At 63.0% G+C, this 21,168-nt stretch overlaps 1 protein-coding gene across 1 annotated transcript in view; it reads left to right on the top strand.

Moving 5' to 3' along the window:
- Positions 1-574: 574 nt before the first annotated feature.
- The window catches only part of GTF2IRD1 (GTF2I repeat domain containing 1), a gene marked incomplete at its 5' end in the record, with an annotated part of 99,934 nt that continues 79,340 nt past the window's right edge, over positions 575-21,168 (top strand). Inside the window, 3 exons of the mRNA XM_080830411.1 lie at positions 575-621; positions 1,367-2,047; positions 3,326-3,416. Of these exons, the coding sequence (XP_080686537.1) occupies positions 575-621; positions 1,367-2,047; positions 3,326-3,416 (819 nt within the window). The remainder of the gene's footprint in view (positions 622-1,366; positions 2,048-3,325; positions 3,417-21,168) is intronic.

The following is a 21,168-nucleotide window of genomic DNA, read 5'->3' as shown; positions in this document are numbered from 1 at the left end:
ACAGAGAAAGGACTATCTTGTCTCCATATTATGGATGAGGACGCTCAGGCGCAGAGAGGTCAGTCCACTGGCCAGGAAGATACGGTGAAGGTCAAGCCCGGGTGTCTTACCGCCGTCCCACTAGTGGGGTGGGGCCTAGACACGCTGGGCCAAGCCTTCTACTGCACCACACTGTCCCCAGTCTGCCTGGGCAAGGTGGGGTTCAGGCTGGCGCTTCTGGACTAGAAGAGCACCCCAGAGGCTGGAAGGGAGCTCCGACCCCCAACACTCTCCTCGCTTTACTGCTGCTCTGGATTCTGCCTGCAGAGGGCAGTACTGAGCACACAAAGGTGCTCCCACCCCGCCAGGGCTCAGATCCAGGGGGAAGGGGGTGGTGGCCCCGGGCTGCAGAGGCTTTGGGTTCTCTGCCCCAGGACTTGGGGTCTGGAAAGGATTCTCTCTAGAAACCAACAGCCCAACCAGCTGGCCCTTCCGGGGACCAGCGTGCCCCAGCGGGCAGCAGGGAGGCCACGCCTTACCTCCTGCAGGTGGGCGGCTGCAGGTGGGATGGAGGGCGGCACAGTAGGCCAGTGCGATGAACCAGGGCTATGGAGACAGGGCCAGCCACGCCGTGCCCATGCTGTATGTCCCTAAGCAAGTCACTTCCCTTCATCATATAAGGAGGCTGATACAAGACACCCCCACAGGCTCAGTGATGTCATCACCACCATCCACCGAGGGGCCACGCCGCGGTTTACTGAGAGGCTGCAAAAAAAGGGGGGGAAATGGAGGTTCAGGGAGGTGAAGTACCTCGCCCAAGGACACATGGCGCTAAGAAGAAGAGCCAGGATTTGAACCCACAGTCTCTAGGTCCTAGCTCCCCCACCTCGGTGATGCTACCGCACCAAGGCCAGCAGAGGGCAGGTGGGGATGTGGGTCGTAGGCAGGCCGCGCAACACCCTGTCAAGGTGTCCGCAGGCCTCCTGGTGATGGCGGGGTTGGGGAGGTACGCCCAAGAGGGCAAAGGACAGTGGGGGGTGGGGGTGGGCATCATGGCCTCATTCCCAGTCCCCACTGCTCTGGCCAATGCTGTGGGCAAGGCATTCGGGGGGCACCCGAGCCCCTCTGGGCTTGGCTTCGGGCTGTGCACTGTGGACCTGCCCTGCCCCAAAGGAGCTCTGTCTGATGGGCTTGTGGGCTAGACCTGGTCCCCGAAGTTTATCCTTTACCAAGGCCGGCTGTGTGCCCAGCAGGGTCGCAGGAGGCTGGGCAAGGACCTCGTGGGCTTTGCTGGGACCTGGAAGATTCTCAGTCTCTGTTTGGCTCTCTCCATCTAGGCCAGGAGCTCCCTGGGGTTGGGGCCTTGCCTGGCTTCTGCCCCTCCCAGGAGTGCCCAGCATGGCAGGGGCCCGCCGCAGGACGTGGCGCACCATTCCTCGTGGCGAGTTAGGATGCCTGGCTCTGGAGAGGATGGGGAGTGCGCTCCGGATGCCGGAGGGCGGCTGGTGCGGCAGGGAAGCGGGTGGCCGAAGCCCGAGTCCCGCGATCAGCAGGAGGGCTGCCCCGACGAGATGGGCCTGGGAGCCTCCGGCTGGGTCTACGGCGACCTTGGGCATGCCCCTGCCTTCCCTCCCATCCCCGGGGACAAAGGCTGGGAGAGGTGCCTGGACCAGCCACCGGAAGCTAACCTGGGCAAGGTGGGAGTGACCAGCCCGCCGCCTTCAGTCCTCCAGCCGCCGCCGCCGCCGCCGCCAGCGCGCCGGGCGCCGGCCTCCGCTCCCGGGGGGCCTCCCCGCGCCCTGCCGGGTGACCTTGACCCCGCGCCCGGGGGCCCCCTCCCGCGCCCCGGCTTCCTAATCCGGCCCCCGACGGGCGCTGGGGAGGCGGAGGGGCGTCGCCCGGCAGCCAGGGGGCGCCGAGGCCGCGGGCGCCCCTCCCGCAGGCCCCCCTGGCGGCGGGCGCTGGGGCGGCGGCGCGCGCTCGGGGCGCCGGGGGCGGGGCGGGGGGCGCGGCGCTCCCCCCGCGGTGCCCAGGCCGGGGCGCGGGGCGGGCCGGGCGGGCTAATCCCGTATGTAAATGGCAGCCAATGGAGGGTGGTGTTGCGCGGGGCTGGGATTAGGGCCGGGGCGAATGGCTGGCAATCTTACTGGGATTACAGAACAAAGAGCCTCCCTGCGCTCCCGCTCTCGGCTCCGCTCCCCGCGCCGCGCCCCGCCCTCCGCCGCAGCCCGCGCCGGGGGTGGGGGCCGCCGAGCGCCAGCCCCCCGGCCGGCCCGAGAGCCCCCGCCGCGGCCCCTCCCCGGCCGGCGCCCCGCGCCCGCGCCCCCCGCCCCCCCGCCGCGCCGCGCCGCGCCGCGCCTCCCTCCGCCGCGCCTTCCCCCATTCTCCCGGATTAATTAAGGAGGCAGCGGCAGGAGGCTGAGTCCTGGCCGCGGGCCGGGGCCGGGGCGCCGCTGGCAGGAGCGCTTGGGGATCCTCCAAGGTAGGAGAAACTTTTGCGGGGGGCGGGCGCCCAGGCCCTTCTCCCCTTCTCCTCCCACCCCCGTGGCCCCCGCCCCTCCCCCTCAAGGTGTTCCAGAATCCGGGTCCGGCTTTTGGGTGCCCGGGGAGGCACGTGACTGGGATTATAATTCGGGCCGGGGAGGGGGAGGGGGGGTGGGGGTGGGAGGGAAGGGCCGGCCGCCCCCACCTGCCGGGAGGGGGTGGGAGCCGGGAGCTGTCACCCCCCCCACCCCCGGCCCTCCCGGAGGTGGGGGGCGCCCCGGGGCGGGCGGCGGGCGCCCGCAGGCTGCTGCGGTTGGCGAATGAGGTCAGTCGTGCTGCCCGCGGCGGCGGGTGCCAGTGTGGGAGCGGAGGGGGGCTGGGAAGGCCGCGGGTCCCCGCCCCCCCCACCTCTGCCTCCCTCGGGCTGGGCCTTCTCCTGGCCGGCGCCCCCCGCTCGCGGGCTGAGTCCAACACTGCGCGGACTGCCCCGGCACAGTGGTTTCTGGCGGGGGTCCCCCGGGAGGGGGCCGGCCTGAGTGGTGGCCGCTGAACCTCTGGGGGAGGGTGGGGAAGAGTCTCAGAGGGCGGCCGTGGGGGCCCCGGAGCTTCCAGGAGAGCAAGTTGGGGGTGCCCCGCATGTGGGTGGTCTCCGAGTTCCTGCACTTGGGCAGGGAGGCCTGTGGAGCGCCCCAGGGTGCTTGATGCCCACCCCACCCCCCCATCCTGAGTCCCTGGAAAGGATGGGCTTGATGCCTGTCCTGGGCTCCAGCCCCGGCCTGCCGCCAGCGAGAGGAACGATGCCCTGGCCTGGGCCCAGGTCAGAGGGGGGACTTTGCAGCCCAGAGTTCTGCCCTCCTGGCAGTGCTGGAGCCCTGGACATCTGGCCGTGTGACCCAGCCTCCCAGGACACCAGGCCTGGGGTGGAAGGCTCCTGTGTCCCCACCACAGCCCAAGTGAGGGGGTCTCCCTGCCAAGCCCGCGGGGGAAGCGTCCGCCTTGGATGGAGTGTGGTACTGGGGGTGTGGGGCGTGGGACTGCCCTGGGATTGCCCCGGTCCAGGAGCGGCGGGGAGGGGCAGGCGTGGACAGCTAGAGGAGTGGGCGTTTGTGTGCAGGGGGAGGAAGGGGCGGCCAGAAGCTGCTCTGACCTCCTCCTGCGGGATTTAGTTGCCCCGTGGCTGGGACTGCGTGCTTCTTGGCACTGCCCCGGTCCTCGGGGCTTGGGAGGTGCCTTTCCAAGCAGCCATTTATTTCAGCAGCGTCATTCCCAAAGGGAAAGGGCATGGTCATCGATTATTTATTCGGAGCAGGAGGTGGCAGTGACTGGGAGGCTGGTGGCTGCTGGTGGTGGCTGGCGGGGAAGGTCTGGGTACAGGGGAGGCAGCGACGGGGGTGGTCCGCTGCCCATCACAAGCCACCCATGGCGGGAAGGGGTTCAGGAGGCTGCGAGGTAGGCTCTGACCTCTTCTGAACAGGGACTGCTGGACCAAGGGACAGACCGGGCTCCAAGGTGACAGGATGTCGGAATCCCTGGCCTGCTTTTGGGATGTGAGAGGCGTAAGACCACACCCCATTCCCTCGCCTGCTCCGCCAGTGACCTAGAAAGTTGAGGCTCTGACTCAGAGGGTCCCAGAGGACCCCTGCAGAGGAACCAAGCAAGGGTGGGAACTCTGCGGCCACTCGCTGCCCGCACATTGAAACTGCGGGAGACCTGGGGCCGGAGGTCGGGCAGCTGGGTCTTGGAAGACGGCGTTGTAGGGGCGGGCTTAACCCACTTAAGGGCACTGTTCTCTAGGTGCTGGAGGAGGGGTCATTTCCCGTGTAGCGCGTTAATCGCAAATACTTCTTATCTGTTTTTTGAAGGCAGTCTCCCAGAGCTAGGCTAGCCTGCCGACACGGTGGCGGTTGTTAGCATTAAATGCTTGGAAATAGTCGGGAAGGCAGGCGTAATGATAGGGGTCTCGGAGGCAGCTGTTCTAGAAGCCTGTCTCCAGCAGCCAGGGCCTGCACAGTTTGGTGGCAGTCGGCTTGTTGGAAGCCCCAGGTGAGGATCTCACGGCGACGTGGTGGGTGATGACGCCCTGGGGCGTTCGTATCCCAAGGGTGACCTTGGAGGCACAGACCACATCTCCCGGTCCATCCCCGTCCCGGGTTGGGGTTCCTTGGCTCCAGCTCTCCCCGCTCCTCGACTGGCTCCTTGAATCCCGCAGTTTTCCTGAACGGCCTTTGCACGGGCTGTTCCTCCTCCCTGGAAGGATCTTCCCATCTTTCTGCGGAGGGAGTGGGGGACTTCCTCTGATGGCCCAGCCGGGCTAGCGCGAGGGGTAGGGGTGGCAGGATTTGTCCCTCTCGTCTCCTCTCTGTGAAGGCTTCACTGGCTGTCGTGTCCTCGGGCCGGAATCCCAGGGCCGGCCAAGGTGCTACCTCTGTGTCCCCCCATGATGTCCTGTCCTTCCCCTGTCCCAGTGGGGATCTTGCTCAAAAGTTCCACATCTGTCCCCGAAGTGCACTAGGGACAGGGCAGAGATCAAGGCTTGCTTTGGATTCCGTGGTGTCCTGGGGCTGGTCCCCAAGTACTTGTCGAGTGGCTGCTTGAGGGAATGAATGGAGTCTGACTTCAGGGCCTTGGCCCACATGGCTGAGCAGCTCGTCCTGTGATCCTGAATCCCCGTCTCCGGGGAAGGCCCCCCCCCCCGCAGTGGGGAGAACGCCAGGATCTTCCCCTGGGCTTCCTGCTCCGCACCCTCCCGGGGCCCCCCCTCTCCCCATGACCCCAGCCTGTGTCTTCCCCTCACACCACGAGCCTGGGGCTCTGCTCCCTTGATGTCCTCTGTCCTGCTGCTCTCAGTCCTCCGTCTCTTGGCGGTTTGTGGGCACCTCTGTGGTGCCTCACAGCCGGGTTCTGTGGGACAAGCAGGAAAGCGTGCCCAGCCCCGCGGGCCTGCAGGGGCCTCAAGGGGCCCCCCGGGAAAGAGACCTGCAAGGTTAATTCGCAAACACTGGCGAGCGGAGCAGGACTCGGGGCCAGGGGCTTGCGGAACCTTCTGGAAGGGTGTGGGCTCCGGGAGACGTGGACCCTTGGGGCAGCTGCAAGGACATTCCCAGCAGGAAGAGATGAAAATGGTTGAGGGCAGTGAGATGCCCGCCATTCTGCGGCGACTTCTGTGTGTGGGTGGTGGGGGTGTCCAGGCGGGGCCCCGGGGGGGGGCGGCTCCCCCTCTTGGCGCCCTCACTGGCAGGCGTGTCTGGCTGGGACTGTGTGATTCTCGTGCTCAGCAGGGAGTTTGCTCTGTCATTTCACACCCAGTGCTCGGGGCGTTCTGGTTGATGATGGGCAAGGGGCACGAGCCCCGGGGGAGAGGGTTACGGGGGGGCTGAGCCCTCCTTCACGGTGACTTGCTGCGTGACTGAGTGAGGTTGTACTTTGTCCCTTCCCGGGCTTGGGAGGACGGGTGGGGGGGGGTGTGTCTCAGGCAGAGCTCTGGCTCCTGACCCCCTTCCTCTGGGTCCGGCGCTGGGCCCGGCCAACCCAGAGCTATGTGTGCCCCCACCTGTCTCCCTCCTTCAGGACCACCTGCTTCTGGTTGCCAGATCTGGCTAATAAAAATAGGGATGCCCGGTTAAATTTGGATTTCGGATAAGCCACGGATAATGCAGGATTGAGGATGTAACTTACACCGAAGACTTACTTGTTTGTTTCTCTGAAGCTGAGCCGGGGTCTTGTATTTTATCTGGGAACCCTACAGCCGTGACCTCTGAGCTATGGGACCGTTGTGGGCTGGGGAGAGGCTCAGGGCGGGGTTGGGCCTAGAGCTGGGGGGTCAGGGCTGGACCTAAAGCTCCGGGGATGGTCTGGGTGAGTTCGAATCAGGTAGCGCCGAATCTAGTTTCCTTGGTCGACTTTCTCTAGACCGGATCCCCTGTTAGGCTTGGGTGCCGTGGGGGGACTCGGATCCCCAGTCTGGGAAGCCCTGGTTTTCAGAGATTTCTCTGCCACTATGGCAGGAGGAGGAGGGGGAAGGGAAGTTGTGGGGTACACTGCATCAGACACCCAAGTTAGGATTTGCAATCAAGGTATGCCGAGCCAGCCCTGAGCACCGGGAGGCCGTTGGTCTGATGTTCTCCCCCTGCAAGGCTCGGAGATCCTGCCTCGGGCAGTGGGGGGCTGGCGGGGGAGGGTCTCTGCTGGGTTGCGTCACAGGCATGTGGGCCCGTCCCCTTGGGGGGCTGCCTCGTTGGTATGACACCAGCCTCCGGACCGTGCTGAGGCCCTGGGAGTGTGGACTGACTATAGCCAGGAAGTAAGGGGCAGGGTCTTGTGGGCCATGTCCCCTGCCCCCAAGTCCAGGATATGTGCTCACACGTAAAATGAGGAGGATATCCCCATCATCCTGTCCGAGCCTCAGGTGCTGGGATGGGGGGGGGGGCCTTCCGGAACGTGGAAATGTGGATCACCCCAGTGCAGGTCTGGAGTAGAGACGGTGCAGGAAGCCAGAGAGGTGAGTGGTCCTGGCTCAGGGGCTTGGGGTCCTGGGCAGCCCCAGCAGGTGCCCAGCAGGGGTGTGTAGTTGGGGATGGAGGACCTGAGCCCATAGCTGGAGGCCAGAAGCTGGAGATAGTCCTCAGGCGGCCTCTCTCCTGGACGGCGCCAGGCCTGTTTGCTGGTGGGGTCTAAGGGTGGTGGGGGGTTCAAGGTACATTTTCTGGCTTCTGACAGAAGCAGTATAGAGGGGAGTCCCTATCTGTCCATCCGTCTGTCTGTCACTCCACCAGCCAGTGGGAAACTTACAGATGCCCCCCCTGCCCCCCAGCTCTGTGGGGTCTCAGGCCCTGGCATCTGGCCCCAGGCCCGCATGTAGGAGGGGCTCACCCCACACATTGTTCTGTGTTTTGTCGAGGGATGAGGGATAGCCAGGGAAAAGCCCAAGTTTTAATAAGTGTGCTTTCCAAGGGGTTTGACCATTGTCCGCATTCAGGCAGCCCGGCCCCTGTCAAGACGTGGAACATTCCATCACTCCTGAAAGTCCCCTCGAGCTCCTTTGCAGTCAGCCTCCTACCCTTCCCCTGCCCCTGGCAACCACTGTGTGTTTTCTATTTCCTTTCTCTCTCTCTCTCTTCTTTTTTCTATTTATTTATCTATTTGAGATAGAGAGAGTGAGTACCAGCAGCGGGAGAGGCAGAGGGACAGGGACAAGCAGACTCCCCACTGAGCCGGGAGCCCCATGCGGGGCTCGATCCCAGGCCCCTGGGATCATGACCTGAGCCGAAGGCAGAGGCTTAACCCACGGAGCCACCCAGGCGCCCTTCTTTCTCTCTCTCTTTTTTTTAACCACTGTGCATTTCTGTCCCTGTAGTTTTTGCATTTTCCAGAATGTCACCTAAATGCAGTCACACAGAATGCAGCCTGAGTCTGGCTTCGTCAACCTTTCGGTGGCTGATTAAGGTCCCACCGTTCGGCTGTGCCTCATAGCTCTGCCTGCTCTGTGGTGGCGGCGGTGGCGGGGGTCAGGGACACCCGGTTGGCAGAGCCCCACCGGGGACCAACCCAGAGGCAGGGGCACCTTTGGCTCATGTTCGCAAAGGCACGGCCTGTGCCCCATCCCCACCCCCACTGAGAGCTAACCCGGAGCCAGGAGAGGTGCACCCCTCTATCCGCCGAGCTAGAATTTCATCCTCCGGGTCTGGTGACGCAGCCGGCCAGCGAGCCCCCGATGAAATTACAGCCTGCCCGCGGCCGCGCTCCCATCCACACAGCCCTCTGCCGTGCAGGTGGGCTCCCGGGACAATGATGCTCTGAGGCCGGGGACAGCTGGGGGGTGGGCGAGGGCAGCCGTTTGGGCCCGGTGGTGTCTCACCCATCTCCGGGCGTCCGGGTTCCCTGGCCGTGTGTCCCCGATCTCCACTCCTGCATTCTTTTAGCTTGGGGTAGAACGTCTCTGTTTCCCTGAAGCAAGGCCAGGGCGTGTTCGGGGAGGGGAGGTGGGCAGGAGGGGACGTTGAGGCCGGCGTCCCAGTCAGGAGCGTGATTAGGGTCCCCTAGAAGGGGGCTGTGTGACGTCAGGCAAGTGACGTCTGATCTGCTTGGGTTTGGTCATCTGTAAACGGGAGAGTGGGGCCAGTGGGGGGCTCAGCTGTGGTCACACAAGCCGGTGGGCCTCCACGGAGCCCTGCAGGGCATGGGGGGGGGGCTGCTGACTGGGAGGGGGTGGGGACAGGCAGGCCTCCTGTTCCCTGTGTCCCTCTTGGAGCCGGAGTAGGGCCACTTGTAGCCACGTTACCTGTTAGGGTTCTAAGTAAAGACGTTTGCCGTCCACCTCTGCCCGTGGTCCGCGCGGCATGGACAGCGGCCGTTCTGAACACTTCCGTGGGCATCACTGAGATTTCGGTTGGTCACAGAAGCTTCTAGACCGGCCGATTCCAGCTCTGCGGCGCGTCCGCTGCGTGTGAGGTGGACAGCTGCCGAGTCGGCTGAGCCTCGGTTTGACCATCTGAGAAGGGGGAGGACGGCAGTACCTTGCGGGGTTGTGGGTAGGCGGCATGAACGGCGGCGTCTCCCACCAGGAGCTTGGCGGCCCCCCAGGGCACGTGCGCCCCGCAGGAGAGGGAGCCCCTGGGGTGCGAACGTGGCCTGCATGGGTGTCTGGAGAGACTGGAGGGGTTTTAACTTTGTTTTTGGTAAATAAATCATTTGTTTTTCCTGGGGAGCTCGACAGCTCCCAGGAGCCCCTCCCCCTCCCCCGGCCCGCCCCTGACTCCCCTGGTCTCGAGGCCTGCACCCCTCAGTCCGACCCTTGGGCTGTCCTTGGTGGGAAGCCTGGGAGGACTGGAGCGGGCGAGGCCCAGACGCGGTGCTCCTGGGTGGCTCTGGTCCTGCCCGCCCACCCACCCAGCTCCAAGGTGGTCCCCGCGGGCTCCAGGGGAGTCTTACAACTGGGCCGGGCTGGTGTCTCTCTCGTGTTTATCCAGGAGCTGGTTTTTCAGGTGTGCCGGCTTTTGGCAGAGGCCCAGGTGGGGAGAGCTAGGGCCTTTGAGAAGAGGGGTGGTTGCCCCCTCCCCAGTTTGAGAAGGGGTGTGCGTGCGCCCTGGCTTCCGGCTGGTGAGCTGACCACCTCCTCCCTCCGGTCCTGGTCCATGCTCCTGCACATCCCAGGGATGGATGCTCTTCCTTGCCCCGGGTCAGAGGCCAGTGCCCCGCCTTGGGGCTCCTTTACCTGCCTCAGGCCTTCCCTACTTGCCACCAGGGACGCCAGGGAACCGGCAGGGCCTTTGAAGCCAGGTAGACATGGGTTCAAGTCCCAGTTCTGACTGCGGTCCTGCTGTGTGATCTCAGGCAAGTGACTTGACCTCTCTGAGCCTCAACAGAACGAATGAGGGGGCTTCTCCCTGCGTTGTGGTGCTCCGGGGAGGATCAGCATGATCGGTTGGGGGAAGCCGGGTACCCTTCCGTTCAAGAGTGTTTTCTCACCTTGTCACATGATGACCCCAGGGTCTCGCTCTCTGGGGGCCCCGGCTCTGCCCAGAGACCAGCCGGATGCCGTCCTTCCCTGCTGTGCTCTTACCTCCTCTGCCCGTGGGCCTGGAGCGTGCCGTGCCTCAGTTTCTGTTTCTGTGAGCTGGGAAAACCCAGGTGGACCTGGTTCGCTCCCTGGGGCTGGGGCTATGCAGGCCAGCGGCCCTGTGGTGGGTTTTTGGAGGGCCCTCCTTTCCCTTTGGGATATGCCTGAGGGCAGCCTGTAAGAGGTGACTTTTCACTGGCCCCTGGAGGATGGGTGGGGTTTGGACCCACGAGTAGTCTGGGACGGGCATCGCAAGTGCAGGTTTGGGGGGCGCAACAGCGTATGGGTCTAGAGGCAGGAGTGTCGGTGATGGCGCTGTGGCCAGGTGACCCTTTCCCTGGCGGGGCCCGGCTCGGGGCATTGTGTGGGGTCCAGGCAGACCTTCCTCTGGCTGCCTCACTCCCATACTGGGCACGGCCAGGCCCTGGCCTGCTTCCGTGGGAGCCCGTGAGCTTCCCTGGGTTTCTAGAACATACGGCGCTTCCGTCTGGCTTGCCCGTGTGCTGGTGCTCCTCCCGGGAACAGATGTGGTGCTCCCTGTCCGTTTCATCAGGCCGATTGTTACTTGCGGGTCTCGGCTCGGGTGGCCCTTTTCTCTGGGAGCCTTCCCTGTGCCCCTTTCCAGGGCTGTGCCAGGTGCCCCTCCTCTGGGTTCCTGCAGTCCCTGAACGTCCCCCAGCACGGCCCTCCTCACGCCCTGTGTTCCGGCCGTCCTTGGACTTGTCTGTCACCCTCCGTTGGGTCCGTGCCCTGGTCCCGTGTTCCTCCACCTCCCTGGAGGGGACGACACTGTGTCTCCCGGGGCCGGGTGCAGCCCAGTCTTGGCGGGGGGGGGGTCCCTTCTGCGAAGGGCAGCTGGTGTGTGCGTGTGTGTGTGTGTGTGGAGGGAGCACAACTGTGGAGCGTCAGGACAGTTAATCCCCTGGGCTGTTTAGACACACACGCTTGTATGTGTGCACGTGGGTGTGTATGTGCGTGTGCACGTGTGTGTGGCATTCCAGGGGCCGCCGGGGGTGACCAGGAGAAATAACCTGGCGTTTCGCTGAGTCCCAACCACCAGCCGGTCATGGGTGCTGCCCGTGTGCAAAGCCCCTCGAGTCCCGGCAGATGGCACTGGGGGACGCGGCTGCCGGTTGGGAGCATGCTTGGCTCCAGGTCATCAAAAACCTCACCTGGCCAGCTTTGACGGGGGCTTTATTTATCCCCCCACCACCCCAAGGAAAAGCCCGTGGCGAGGCAGCCGGAGGCTGGGATGGGGGCTCAGAAATGAGCCCTTAGCTTGTTGGATTGTCGAAGCGCCTTTAAAAATTATTTTCTTGGAAGCATGCGCTGAAGTGTGCTTTCCCAGTCGTCTGCTGTCCACCGCTCATTTCAGGGCATTTCATCACCCGGAAAAGAAATCCTGACCCACGGAGGAGTCAGCCCTCCGCTCCCCCCGCCCAACCCCTGGCAACCACTGACTCACGTTCTGTCCCTGCAGACTCGCCTCTTCTGGACAGTTTATGTCCGTGGAATACCGTGATACGTGGCCTCGGTGTCTGGCTCCTTTCCCTCTGCATCACGTTTTTGAGGTTCACCCGTGTTGTGGCCGGTGTCAGAGATCTGTTCCTTTTTTATGGCTGAATAATATTCCCTTGTGAGGCTGGACCACCTCTTGCTTCTCCATTCATTGGTTGAGGGACACCAGGGTCGTTTCCCTTTCTGGCTGTTGTGAATAGCGCTGCTGCCAGCGGTTGTGTACGAGCTTTTGTGTGAACTGTCCTCTCTGGTCTCTTGGCTGAACTGTGAGTGGACTCGCTGGGTTATGATGGCAGTGTGGCATTTAACATACTGAGCAACTGCCCGGCTGCGTTCCAAAGTGGCTGCACCGTTTTTCATTCCCACTGGCAGTGTCTGCGGGTTCCGGTTCCTCTGCGTCCTTGCCAACACTTGGTATTGTCGTTTTGATTCTAGCCGTCCTAGGAAGGGTGAAGTGCTCTCTCATGTGATTTTGATTTAGCTTGTTGGATTTTGTCCTTATGCATATGCCTCTTGGTCACAGAATGGCTGCATCCCTTCCGGCCCTCACACCCATGGTCCAGATGGAGAGAAGGAGTGAGGGCAGAGTGCTTCTCTCCAAAGCTTTGCCTTCACGCATGCTCTCCTCGGGGGCGTCTCCAGTTTTGCACAGGTCAGACTTTGGTCCTGAGGTGCCGCCTAACTACAAGGGAACTGGGAAGATAGAGACATGCCTTTTGGGGAGGAAGGGGTTTGGGAATGCCAGTGGGCAGGCATTGCCCCTCTTTGCCCCTCATGGCCCAGACTGGTGTGGACATCTGCATTTCTCCAGGAGCATGAAGAGGGATATGGAGCACCCCCCGCCCCCAACAATTAGGGCAGCGACTTAGATCATGGGTGCTTGGCTCTTATGCGACCCAGAGTTACCTCTGCCCATCTGGGGGTTACGGGGATCCCACTTTGTGGAGGGCAGTGGGTGCCCTCACCCCAGAGACCTCCTTTCTGCTTAGCCCAGGAGGCCTGTAGCCCAGGGCTCACTCGATTCTGCCTTGGGGCCTTTGCTCCTCCCCTCCGTGCATCCAGCTATGGAATGTCTGGCCTGGGCTAGACCCCAGACACGGCTGGTGGGAGCGTAAGGTGGTATGGCCATTTTTGGAAAACAGTCTGTTTATTATTTTCGTGGACATATAATCACATAATAAAATTCACCATCTTAAAGTATTCTGCCCAGTGGTTTTTCGTACGGTTACAAGTTGTACGACTGTCACCACTGTCTCATTCCAGAAGAACTTTTATCACCCCCGAAAGAAACCCCATACCCATTACCAGTTCCTCCCCACTCTCCCCCCCACTCCCAGCCCTCTAGCAATCACTGCTGGTGTCTCTGTGGATTTGGGGGCACCTGTTTGTGAAGTTCAGACATACGGCTCGCCATAGGACCCGGCAATTCTGGTCCTCGGGATTTACCCAAGGGAAACAAAAACTAAGGTTTACATAAGAACCTGAAGAAGAGAAATAAATCGGAAGCGCCTTTCTTCATCTTTGCCCCACGCGGGAACACTGTGTCCAGCCGGGGGTGCGTAGATAAGCAAACCCCAAATTCAGCCTGTGGGGTACGAGTCAGCGTTACAAAGCAGCACACAGCGCGGGTGCTGAAAGGCGGCAGACCCAGAAGGCCAGGCCCCGTGGTGTTTGCGTGACAGCTGGGAAAATGCAAAACCAAGGGACCCGGAGTTGCGTAGGGGCGGGTTGACGGGGGGCATGGAGGAACTTGGGGCGCTGATGGGCCCGCCCTGTGTCTTGATCGTGGTGGCCGTCACAAGAGGTCGCATCTGTAAAAACTCACCCAACTCTGCCAGAGTGTGAATTTCAGTGTGTGTATGTTACCGCTCAGTTTCAGAAAGCCAACCTGAGCCTGATCTGGCCTTTCCCCATCAACCGCCATGCAGGGTGAGCCCTGCCATCTACGACAGCGGGTGCCGATCCTCCGTAGCCACGTGCCTGTTGGGTCTGGGGCTTTCGGATTGGCTCACGGAACTTATGTCCAGGGCTGGGGCCGGGGACTTCATTAGGGCCCCCTTCTACCTCTGCTGCTCACGAGCCCCCTGGATGGCATCTGCCGTGCCCTGCGCCTTAGATCCGCGAACCATTAGAACTGGAAGGGACCTCGGAAGAGGGGAATGACCTTTCCTTTTCGGAGGGGGGAGCGGAGGCCAGGGCTGGGAAGGCATTGGGCCAGTTCCAGGATTATGAGAGTCAGGATCCAAAACCACATCTCATGACTCCTGGGCGGGGACTCCTTGCCCTCCTGGGGGGTGCGCCTGGAGCCTCCCTTGTCTGCGGGTTCCTGGAGACTGGGCGGGCACATCGAGGCCAGACGGCTGGCGGGAGGCTTTGGGGCAGCGCGTGGCTGGAGGCAGGGCTGGGGGATGGGTCAGGGCCTCTAAGACACCGCAGATGAGGAGAGAAGGGAGTGTCGCACAGGGTGGCTGGAGGAGGAACGGTGACGCATAGGACTGGCCGGTGGCCCCCAGGGACAGGCAACAGACAGGGGTGCTGGCTTCTGCCCTGGAAACCCGTGACATCGGGGTAACCCTGAAGCCCCATTATGGGTCCAGGTAAATCCAGCAGCCCCGGTCCTTGGGGTTGGCAGGGTGAGGCTGACAGTGGGGACAGGCCTCTCAAGGAGAGAGCCCAGGAGACCCTGACAGGGAGCAGGTGGGATGTCGTGGGTGGTGGCCCTCCTCCAGTGGGTGGGCCTGGTCTCAGAGAGGCAGGCCCCAGGTTTCTTCTGGCGTTGATGTTGAGTCACTGCTGTGTGGGCCATGTCCCCCCCTCGACGCACGGCTGAGAGGTCTGGAGGCTATTGGGAGGGTGGGCCCGGGGGAGGGGACAGGCAGGTCGGCCTGCCACACAGAGCTGGAGCTGGCTCCTAGCCAGGTACATGTCACCCGCCTCAGAGAACCAGCTCAGAGCTGTGTCCGCCCCACGAGGAGGGTTCTCACGCTGCAGGCCTCGGAAAGCCAGCAGCTGCCTTGGAGGGGGACTTGAGGATGCCAGGAGTAAGGCCTGAGACCCCTCCCCACCCAGCCGCACCTCTGCGGGGGCCACAGCTTTGGAAGAGGACGGGCTCTCTGATCCCAGGCTTCGATGGGGGTCCTTTTGGGGCAGGAAACCAGGGACTCCTACTCCCACGTGTGGGGCTCTGTGCTGCTGCAGATGGGTGGTGGGTGACCCTGAGGGTCTGGGGTCTGTGTTGCAGGCAGGCAGTTCCTGGAATCCTGCCATCCTGTGTCTGTAACCACCCCACTGTCTTGGAAGGCCCATGATCTTGGCAGCACAGGACCCTTTCCTGGGCCCTCAGCCCTGTTTGTGGCTCGGAAAATGAGGTCTCCATACTTTGGGGTCCCTTCTGGTTTAGGACTCCCAGGGCCTCCCGGAAGGCCTCTGCCCCCAGACAGGAAGCCTGGCCCCTTTCCTGAAGCTCCTCACCCTCGGGGGGAGGCAGAAAAGGAGTTTGTGTTAAGTAGGCCCTCCGAGAGTATCTGCGTGCCGTTGCAGGACAGCGGGGGGGGGGGGGGGGTCTGGGGGTGCCGCTTTGGGGTGTTGTCATGGGTTGGGTACGCTTTTGCTCCTTCCGGCAGACTTGGCTTTGACTCTTCTGGCTGTGTGACCTTGGGCAAGTGACTCAGCCTCTCTGAGCATCCCCATCTTCACCTGTCAAACGGCAAGAAAGCCGCTGGGCTCTAGGTTTGCTGCAGAGGCCTCAAAGGATGCTCACGGCGCAGCACTGGGCAGGCGTGTGGCTGCCGATGGTGACGTGAGCCTAACGTGACGTGGCGTCTCAGCTTCGCCCAAGGCCAAGGTAGGGTTAGCTAGAAAGTCTCTGCTGGGCCTTGCTTTCACCTCCCACCGCTGCTCTGTACGGGAGGAAGCGGCAGGGCGCTGTGGATGTCCGTCCTTACTGGAGACAGAGACTGAGGCCCAGAGAGGGGAAGCAGGTTGCCCAGCATCACACAGCCCCTGGGTTGGCAGAGCCTCAACTAGACCCAGATCTCACAAGGACTGGCCTGCACCCTTGGGCTTTGGTGAGGGGCTGCTGTGTCCTGGGTCTCCGGGTTCTAGATGGTGCGGCCGGGGCTGGGCTCCTCCAGACTCTTCCCGTCCCCAGGAGGGCTCTGCAGAATCCCACCACCTGGCGGGCCTGGCTTGCCCTGGTGGATTGAGGTGGTCAGGCTCTCCTCGCCCACGTGAGGGAGTGGTGAGCACAGAGCAGGGCCGTAGTGAGTGTTTACACATGAACATGTAGGCTTTGGGGTGGGAGGCCAGGGAGACGGCGTGAACATAGCCACGGCGCCCTGCTCCGCCACTGGGGTTCTTGTGTAATCCCAGGAAGGTCACCTACGCACCGTGCCTCCGACGTCCAGCGCGGGAGGGGTGGTGGTCCCTGCCCTGTCCTGCCTCTCTCCTGGGGATCCTGGGGCGACCGATGTGATGGAGTGTGAAAGCTGTGATAGAAGCCGGGGGTGCACTTGTGTGTTCTTGTCTGTGTCCGAGACCCTCCAGCCACAAAATAAGGTGGGTCATCCCCCAGGGACCAGGTCATTACGTGAGCCAGCCCCCGACCCAGCAGGTGGCAGCGGGGACTTCAGTAGGATGCCCCTGGGACAGACCGGGTGGGCTTGCATGGATACTGAAGTATTTGTGGAAGGGTTGGGGCAGGGCGGGCCGCAGGTGGGCAGGAGCTGTGACGCATGCGCACTGCCAGCCCACGGGCCTGGAGGGGGTCCAGGCAGCAGGTACATATGACAAATACCTCTGAACGGGGGCAGCCTCCTCGCTTAAGGGCCACCACCACTTACAACTTCCAGCTTCTCTTTCCCCACCTGGGAGCTCCGGGGCACGGATTGGGCCTGGGGCGTACAGGTGCCCGATGGGTCCGTGTGATGAGTGGGTGCCCCCGCGTCCGACAGATGGGTATGCCGCCCTCGCCCCCGGGGATGCACGGGCCCGGGACTGGCACTGGCAGGGGAGCTCCTGGAATGGGGACCGTGGGAGGAAGGAGTCCTGCAGATTGCGGCGTTGGGATTTAAAGGAGCCAGGAGCGAGAGGTGTGGGGTCGGAGGGCATGGGGGCTGGGGGCATTGGGGTTGGGGGCAGGGCAGCTGTGATGACTGCCGTGGGGTGCCCAGGTGTGGGGGCCAGATGCCAGGGGAGCGGGTGGGATGGTCCCTTCACCTGGGGTGGAGGATAAGAAGGTCCTTGGAGAAATTGCCAAAGGGCCAGTTGAGCCCTGTTTTGGGGTGGGGTCTGGAGTTAGAATCCGCCCCCCGCCAGCCTGCAGCAGGGCACAGCCTTCCCTGGGACCCCTGCCCGCACCCCCGGCCGCCTGGGCTAAGGGGCTAGCCAGCTGCAGGGGGAGGGAGGGAGCTGGCTGGCTGGGGTGGGAACCTGGGAGCCAGAGCCCTGGGATTAGATCACCCACCGTGATTAGCTTTTTTCCGCCCGGCCTCTTCCCGACAAGAAAGGGCCTGATGCTCCCCATCCACATTGCTCATCCTGCTCAGAAGGCCTGTTTACGTCTGGCAAAAGGGGCTCTCGGGAGACGCGATCGCCCCAGGGGCTGGCACCACCCCAGTGCTGGCTCCTTCCCACCATCTCCTGACACCCAGCCCCCAAGCGCTCTGGGTGCTTAAGGACCCATACATGCTTTCACTACGTGCACGGCCAAGGGTCAGCCCGAACAGGGCAGGGCGGGGGTGGGGGACAGGTGACGGGGTCCCCTGATTCCCAGCCCAGTGCTGGGCCTGCGTTCCCCGCCCCCGGGCCCCCTCCCGCGGAGGAACAGAAGCACCCCTGTGCTGCCTGTCATTCGGGCTGCGTGAGCTCACCCGGAGTGCACGGGACCCAGTGATGTCAGGGCGGGACAGCAGCACCGCCGCCGTGCCTTTAATGAGCGCCTGTGGTCTCCGGGCTCCGTGCCCGACGCTCCTCTCACATCGGCGTGCCGTCCTCGAAATGCTGAAGGCAGCAGAGTTGGTGGCACGGGTTTGCTCACGAGGAAACTGAGGCATGACATGTCGGCCTCCCTTGACGTCACAAGCCGCTGGTCAGCCTGGGGCAGACAGGGCGGCCGGGGGACCCCACGTAGTGGAGCTGGAAGTGCCTGGGGAGGGCCGTGGAGGCCCAGGATGGTCTGGTTTGGCGTGGCTTCATTTTGCGGTCCCCCCTCTGACTTCCTCTGAGCTCCTTGTTCGTCCACCAAGCAAGGATGTGTGGGGCGGGTGCTGTGGTTCTGGAGCACAGCCTGCGTCGGCATGTCCTGCGGGTGAGACCACCCCCTCCCTGGGCTGGCCTGTGGTTTCCCTCTCCTGTCCTGTGCACACCTCCCTGTCCAGTGGAAGGAAGCCTCCGTGGGGCAGGGACCCTCCATCGTCCTAGACCACCAGAGGGCCTGGGCGGAGAGGCCCAGATCTTTGACATTCCCTCATCCTCACTTGCCCTCTGACTTCTCCTCTGCATTATTCCGGGGCCTCTGCTGCTCCCGCACCTCTCAGATTTCAAGCCTTGAGCCCAGAGCCCCCCACCTAGCCCCCAGCCCCGATCAGGTTACAGGTGGCCCTCCTGACCGAGACGCTGCCTCTTGGCCCCCCCACCTTTGTTCCCTGCTGAGCCGGGAGCACCATCAGCCACCCCATCATCAGAACCAGAAACCTAGGCATCACTCCAGGTGGCCCCTCCTTGGGGCTCTGCTGTCCACGCTGACACAAACCTCTGCCCTTCCCTTGGTCACAGACCCCCTCTCCTCCGTCCTGCTGCTGCCCTCGGCCTCAGACCTGCCCATCTCTGGCCCGGACCACTGCAGAAGCTTCAGAACTACCCGCTCCCCGGGTGTGGGTTCACGTCTGCCCAGTCCTGCCAGGACCCCCCCCCCCCGCAAAACTGCCCACATCTTGCCCTTGGTCCAAACTCTGCAATGGATCCTGCCCCCCCAGTGACAACCTTCTGAAATGCCGGACCTGGCGCCCATGGCAGAGGCTGGCTCTCTGCCCACCACTTCCTGCTCCTTCCCGGCCCTTCCAGCCACACGGGGCCGCCCCCCCGCACCCCGGTCAGGCCTAGCCGAGACGCACGTGGGCGGCTGGGCTGCTGCTTGGGCTTCTTGGGCAGCCGGTAATTTGGCACGCCTTCAGACGGGGCTCGCCGTGTTTGCTCAGCATCTCTTGCCTGGGCGGGGGTGCCGGGGTCGGGGGTGGGCAGCGTGGCCATCCTCCCTGGGCCCGGCTCCCCTGTGGCCTGACATCCTGCTCGGCTCAGGTGTCACCTCTTCCAAGGAGCCTCCCCTGTCTTCCCCACGCGCTAGCCTGGGCTTCTTGCAAGTTCCTTATTTTTACCTTTAACTGACGTGTAACTTACTGTAAAATGCGGACATCGCAAGTGTCTAGCGTGATGAGTTTCTACCTGCGTAGACACCCCCCCAACCGCCATTTCAATTAAGATGTATCACAGTGTTTTAATCTTTTTTTTCTTAATAGCCTATTTTATTGTCGTTGTCCAAGCCCCCCCTTCCCCCACCTGGGACTCTCAAGGGCAGGAGCGCCTGCCGTGGGTGTCATGGGGTGTCCAACGAAGTGTGGTGGCCACATCCCACGCGTGTGACCACGAGGGGGGTTGTGGCCTGGGCTGTGACCCTGCAAGATCAGATGCCCCGTCCTCTGCTGGGACAGGGTTTGGTCCCCTCCTTCCCAGCCAAGGGCCTCTGCAGGGAGCTGGGGCCCCGCCCGGGGAGGCCCCTGCGGCCTGGCAGCCTGGAGATTAGTCTCCAAGGCCACCACGCCAGTTGCCATAGGCACGCGGCCCCAGTCAGGATCGCGATTTCTCATCCTAGTCACGCAGGCGGCGGCTGCCCCTGCCCGCCTGCCAGGAGCCAGCAGCGGGGCTTTAAATAACGGGTCAGAAACCTGACCCCGGAGAGCCGTCTGTCCCCCGGAGCCCGGGCTCCCCTCCTGGTGAGGCAGGCACAGGGCCACCCGGCCACCCCGTCCCCCCCCGCAGCACCCCATCTTCTGCAGGGCGCAGACACACGGCTGACACACAGGGGCTCCCCTTGTTGTCTTGTGCCCAGTACGCAGGCCTGGCCCCAGCCTGGCCCTGGGGAGCCCCGTCCGGGAGGCGTCTGCCCCGCTTCACGAACCCCTCTCTACCTCGGAGACATAAAGCCATACCTTCTGGAACCCTTGGACCGAGAGGAGGCGGCTTCCCACGGCCTGGGCCACAGAGCTGCCCCTTCCCCCAGCTCCCCCTCAGAGAAGGCGGGAGGCCTCCCTCGTTAAGGAAAGCGGCAGGAGGCATGTGCTTCCCTGGGCCTGCCCTTTGCCAGGCCCCTGGGCCCGCTTTTCCTGCCCCAGGGGTGGGGAGGCGGTAAGGAGGGAGCCTCCTCTTCTTTCTTGCTCGGCGCAAAAGTGATAACGTCCTTAGCTCAGAGAACGTGCAAAAGACCAAAAAGCAGCCCCGGGGAAGGTGGGTCACTCATGGAGCCCCCCCCCAGCAACGTGCAGGGCCTGTGCGGTGTCCATGTGTCCCGGGGGCCGGTCGTGACTCCCACGACACTGCTTCCAGCCCCCTGGGGGCTCTTGGGTGGTCTCCTGCTTCCCTTTGGTGTGTTGGGTGCTGTGTGTTCTTGTGGATGTGTGACACGCTTTGACGAGATGCCTTTGCACATAAATCACCGAGTTGCCGAGAATTTTCTCAGGATAAAGTGATGGGACTGAAAGGGCTGGTCCCGGGGTGGGAACCCAGTTCCCCCTCTGGAGGTCTGTCACGGCCAGCTCTGCTGGTGTCTGCTGCCTGCCCGGGGATCCCAGCGTCTGACGTCTTTTTAAAACTTTTTTATTGAGGTGGGGGTGGGAAAGCGAGTCGTTATAAGTCAGCAGCTTGGGAAGTTTTCAGAAACCGAATTACCCAAGTCACAACCCAGATCGAGAACAGAATGTTCCCAGCCCCCAGAAGCCCCATTCACGCCCTTCCAGCCAGAGGACCAGCGTCCTGACTTCGAACACCGGAGTTCAGATGTGTTTGAGCCGCACATCAGTGGAATCCTGCGGTGTGACCTTGGGCTTCCGGGTGCTTTCATCACACTGGAGGGACTCGGCCGTGTTGCTCTGTGTCATTGTGGTGTGTTCGTGTCTGATGTCTTTTTCAATGGACCGGGGGCCGGGGCGAAGGCCCAGGAAGCCAGCGCACGTGGGCACTGTGCTAAAACCAGGATGCCTACCGTTGCAGTGGTTCCCCAGGTACAAAGAAATCAAGTGTGTTTCCGAAGGGACCCATGCCAGTGAATCGGAGAGAATTTGCAACGGCATAGCAGTTACGCACAGTTGGGGTGGGGGGCGTGGCCGTGCGTCGCATTACCGCACGAACATGCGCTGGGTGTCCGGAGATCTGGGGCGCGGGCCGGCCTCAGTTTCCCCACATGCACAGGGAGGTGGTTGGGCAAGGGGCCCGTCCAGCTCTGCACCCCCTGACTTTGTGTCTTTAGAAGTGCCCAGAGCTTATTATCTGAAGTGGTTGGAGCTTCCTCTCGCTGTGTCCTCCTTCTGTCTGGCCTCAGTTTCTACCCAAAGCAAAGGTGAGCTGTCCTTGACCTCTGCCCC

This window comes from Martes martes, assembly GCF_963455335.1.
Source record: "Martes martes genome assembly, chromosome: 18".
Classification (NCBI taxonomy): Eukaryota; Metazoa; Chordata; class Mammalia; order Carnivora; family Mustelidae; genus Martes; species Martes martes.
This window is presented reverse-complemented; position numbering and strand designations above follow the sequence as displayed.